The sequence below is a fragment of the Rhincodon typus genome, chromosome 22, assembly GCF_021869965.1.
Source record: "Rhincodon typus isolate 14 chromosome 22, sRhiTyp1.1, whole genome shotgun sequence".
Classification (NCBI taxonomy): Eukaryota; Metazoa; Chordata; class Chondrichthyes; order Orectolobiformes; family Rhincodontidae; genus Rhincodon; species Rhincodon typus.
Window position 1 is genome coordinate 7,262,652 of NC_063353.1, and position 4,683 is coordinate 7,267,334.

Genomic DNA, 4,683 nt, shown 5'->3' on the forward strand with positions numbered 1-4,683 from the left:
AGACCATTTCTCATCCATCACCCACCACCCCCGATTCTGAGTGTTTTCCCGCCAATTCCCATTGACTTCAGTTTTGCTAGGGCTCATTGATGCCACACTCAGTCAAGTGCAACCTTGATATCAAGGGCTGTACCTCTCACCTCACCACAGTGCTGATACATATTATGTGTTAGCACAAGATCAGCCATGATGATGTGTGGTTTACCAAATCTGATTTCTGTGTGCAAAGGATGGAGGTGGTTGCTGTCATTGGAGCATGCAATGAGATGCTAGTGAATAGTCCTTGAAATGGAAGTACAGGGAAGCAAATAGCAACCTGCATCGTCCGGGTAACCATGCTGCCTTTCACTATCGGTAATTATCACCATCCAGTTCCTCAGGGGAGAACAGAATTATGAGCTGCATTGAAATGAGGTGAGATTGGTTAATACTGAGATGCAAGTGCATGGAAATAAATTTGTCACCGGTTTGGTGACATTCAGAGCTCGCTGTTGAAATCATAACAGGAAAGTTGGAACTTCTATTCTCTTCTTTTAGATTTGATATTTTTTCATTCTTTCAGCATTTTCCCAACTTCCTCTCCATTGCCCATGCTGCTCAAGGCCTGGGAAAATTCCACTCATTATTGTTTTATTTCAATCTCTCACATTTTGTATATTCATTAAAACATAGGAGTTCCATCGTCCAAAGGCTAACACCTGTTTACCCAGAGAGCAGGGGCACCAGAAGCTATCCCACCAATTACAGTGCAGAGAGGAGTATGTCTGCAAAGAACACAGCATGTTACAAAGATTAGGGAACTCTTTTTGACTTAGTTCATGCCAACACTGACTAGAGAACCTGGCATGCATGCTTTCATGTCACATTACTTCAGTTTTAATTCTGGCATATGTAAACTTTTCATCCATATCAAATAAAAGTTGTTTTTAAGTGGAAAGAAGCAATCTTTCCTTCATGTATAATAACCTATTTGAGGGTTAGGTTTCGAATTCCACTGACACAACTCTTATGAAGAATGTGTCTTAGGTATTACACAGAAACAGACCATTTGGTCTCTAGCGGGTCTGTGCTGGTGTTTATCCTGCTCACAAGCTTCCTCCCACTCTGTTTGATCTAACCCTGTTATAGCATATCCCTGCTTTCTGTCTCTGAAATGGGGAAGAAATGCTGACCCAGCCATGAAAGAACAGAAAAAGCCAAACCCTAATTCACATGTCAGAAATTTAGCACAATATGTTCTTATCTAACTGTGCTAACAGTAACAAATCTGTCCAGGCATGTATACGTACAGTCCAAAGTGTGGCTGAGCTCACACTTGTAAGGTGCAAACGACAGAATGATGAGAATATTTTAAAGCCATCTCAACTGACCGGTTTCCGAAGCGAGTCATAGCGGACTCGAATCGTTAACTCTATTTGCTCTCTTCACAGGCCTGCTGAGTTTCTCCAGCACTTCATTTTTTTTTTAATATTTGAACTAAGCGGCTACTGGTTCTGTCGCTGTTTACCTGTTAAACCTAACAAAGGTGGTTCCCTGCCAAAGTTATGTTAAGGACAGAAGGAGGACTGACGCTGGTAATTGCGATTTAATATTGAGCGTGCACCGCCACAACTTTAAGGTGTTAATTCCGACAGCCTCACAGTCTGGCAAGAACAGAAACATTGAAGAGGTCAACTCACCACCACCCCCAACCCAAAAACAGAAAGTCTGGGACGAAGGAAATCGGAGGGAAGAATGCGCTGATTTGCATTCACGTGAACTGTCCAGCCTCAAAAAGACTGTACAACCGGGTAGCTCTCAGCCTGGAAGAGTTTCTTACACTTAGGATGATAATAACCAGCTTCACATAAGCACTGATGTGGCACAGTTCATGACAATCAGCGAAATGAGATAACGCTCCGCCGCTAGTTATTTCCAATTAAGCCTGGCTACAAAATTGTCAACAGTGTGTGTGAACAAGAATAGCACACACCCAGAACTTGCATAAATCACACAGACCCTGGAAGAACTAAATAAGGTGCCAGAATGGGAGGGATATTCCATATGCAGAGGCAAGACACTCTCTCATCTCTCTTTAACACATCTGTACAAATGCTCTACTTACCAGTGCAGGATCAGGAGTGCCACACTCTCTCCCAGACACCACTACAACTGGTCTGCTTACCCGAGTGGGATCAGGAGTTTGTGTGTGAGTCTCTCTCTCTCTCTTCCAGACCCCACTATAAGTGTTCTACTTCAGAAACAGAAATCCCTGGAAAAGCTCAGCAGCTCTGTGTAGAGAAATCAGAGTTAACGTTTCGGGTCGAGTGACAGTTCCACAGAACTGATGGTAGCGAGGAAAATGTGCTCTGCTTAGCAAGTTGAGGACAGAAGCGGCAATCTCTCTCTCTCTCCCAGACACCACTGCAAGTGCCAAGCTCTGCCTAATCTACAGAGGATCAAGAGTGTGTTCCCCTCTCTCTCAGACACCACACTAAGTGTTCTGCTTAGCAACTCAAGGGCAGAATTGCCAATTTCTCTCTCTCGCCCCAGATCCCAGTACAAGGAACAAACTGTGTTTGCCCAACTCAGACTCGGGAGTCGGGGATAACAAGGTGTGGAGCTGGAGGAACACAGCAGGCCAGGCAGCATCAGAGGAGCAGGAAAGCTGACGTTTCGGGTCTGGACCCTTCGGCAGTTCCTACTATCTCAGACTCAGGAGTGCCGCTCTGTCCCTCTAGGCCAGGGTGCCCCGTGTGTGTAAGGCCAGGACTATGCGGCCAGAATGTTGGCCAGGAAGAGCATCATCCCGGAGGAGTACGTGCTGGCCCGGATCGCCGCCGAGAACGTGCGCCGGCAGCCCCGGTACACGGCGCGGCCCCGCCAGGCTCGCTTCATCGCCAAGAACGGCTCGTGTAACGCGGCTCACAAGAACATCCGAGAGCAGGGCCGTTTCCTGCAGGATGTCTTCACCACCCTGGTGGACCTCAAATGGCGCTACACCCTCTTCATCTTCACCATGTCGTTCCTGTGCAGCTGGCTCCTCTTCGCCATGATGTGGTGGCTGCTAGCGTTCGCCCATGGGGACCTCGACCCCCGGCCGAGCTCAGGCTCCGAGCCGTGTGTCACCAAAGTGCGGTCGTTCAGCTCGGCGTTCCTGTTCTCCATCGAGGTGCAGGTCACCATCGGCTTCGGCGGCAGAATGATCACCGAGGAGTGCGCGACCGCCATCACCGGCCTCATCGTGCAGAACATCTCGGGGCTGATCATCAACGCCGTCATGTTGGGTTGTATCTTCATGAAGACAGCGCAGGCTCACCGCCGGGCGGAGACTCTCATCTTCAGCCGCCACGCCGTCATCTGCCTGAGGAACGGCCGCCTCTGCTTCATGTTCAGGGTGGGCGACCTGAGGAAGAGCATGATCATCAGCGCCTCGGTCAGGATGCAAGTGGTCAGGAGGAGCACCACGGCCGAGGGCGAGATCCTGCCGCTGCACCAGATCGACATCCCGGTGGACAACCCCCTGGATAGCGGCAGCATCTTCCTGGTCGCTCCGCTCACCATCAGCCATGTGTTGGATCGCCGCAGCCCGCTCTATGAGATCTCGGCCAGTGACCTGCAGAGCCAGAACCTGGAGGTCATCGTCATCCTCGAGGGGGTGGTGGAGACCACGGGCATCACCACACAGGCCCGGACCTCGTACATCTCCGAGGAGATCCTGTGGGGCTACCGCTTCGTGCCCGTCGTCACCGAGGAGGACGGTGTCTACTCGGTAGACTACTCCAAGTTCGGCAACCGCGTCAAGGTGGCGACCCCGAGGTGCTCGGCCCGAGAGCTCGACGAGAAGCCGTCCATCCTGATCCAGACCCTGCAGAGGAGCGAGCTCTCGCACCAGAACTCGCTGAGGAAGCGCAGCTCCATGAGGAGGAACAACTCCATGAGGAGAAGCACCTCGTCCCTCCTCAGCAAAGTGCAGTTCTTCACCCCCACCGACTCCGCCGAGTACTGAGAAACCGGCTCAAATCGTTTCTCAACAGTGGGGACGCGTTTGTTTTCTATGAACTGAGACTTGAAACCAGTTTGCTGCACGGTCCGGACACTCTCTGAGAGGGTCTTTTTATTTTGAGATCATTTGTTCTATTCGTGGCCAGATCACAACAGAACACGGACTGACGATATATTCAGCCTCATATAACATATACATAATATATATGAGAACATGTAATATAATATCAAATGTATTATATATGTACGCACATAATATACGAATAGAATATTAAAAAAAAACCAAGCTGCAGATTATATTGAAATATAGATATTGTGCATATGAATAAAAAAAGAGAATATATTCAGTACAATATAACATACATAATACATGTACTATGTGATATAATTATGATGTAATATCATGTGTATTATATAATATATACACAATATTGTGCTGAATATAATTCTCATTTTTTTCATTCATCATAGAATCCCTACAGTGTTGAAACAGACCATTCAGCCCAACAAGTCCACCCCTTCAAGAGCATGCCACCCAGACCCATCCCCCTACCCTTTCCTCTGTAACCCTGCATTTCCCATGGCTGACATACCTAAGCCACACCCCCCTGAGCACTATGGGCAATTTAGCATAGCAAATCCGCCTGGCTTGCACATCTTTGGACCATAGGAGGAAACCCACACAGACACGGGGGAGAA

General features: G+C 48.5%; 1 protein-coding gene across 1 annotated transcript; it reads left to right on the forward strand.

Annotated features, from left to right (window-relative positions):
• The first annotated feature begins 2,103 nt into the window (after positions 1-2,103).
• On the forward strand, positions 2,104-4,293 carry LOC109928527 (ATP-sensitive inward rectifier potassium channel 8-like). The gene has a single exon (XM_048610054.1). The coding sequence runs from the start codon at positions 2,765-2,767 to the stop codon at positions 3,986-3,988; it is 1,224 nt and encodes a 407-aa protein (XP_048466011.1). The 5' UTR covers positions 2,104-2,764; the 3' UTR covers positions 3,989-4,293.
• Positions 4,294-4,683: the final 390 nt, after the last annotated feature.

Bases quoted from the DNA above. Each gene is read 5' to 3' on its own strand.
- LOC109928527 (XM_048610054.1), top strand. From the start codon at position 2,765: ATGTTGGCCAGGAAGAGCATCATCCCGGAGGAGTACGTGCTGGCCCGG.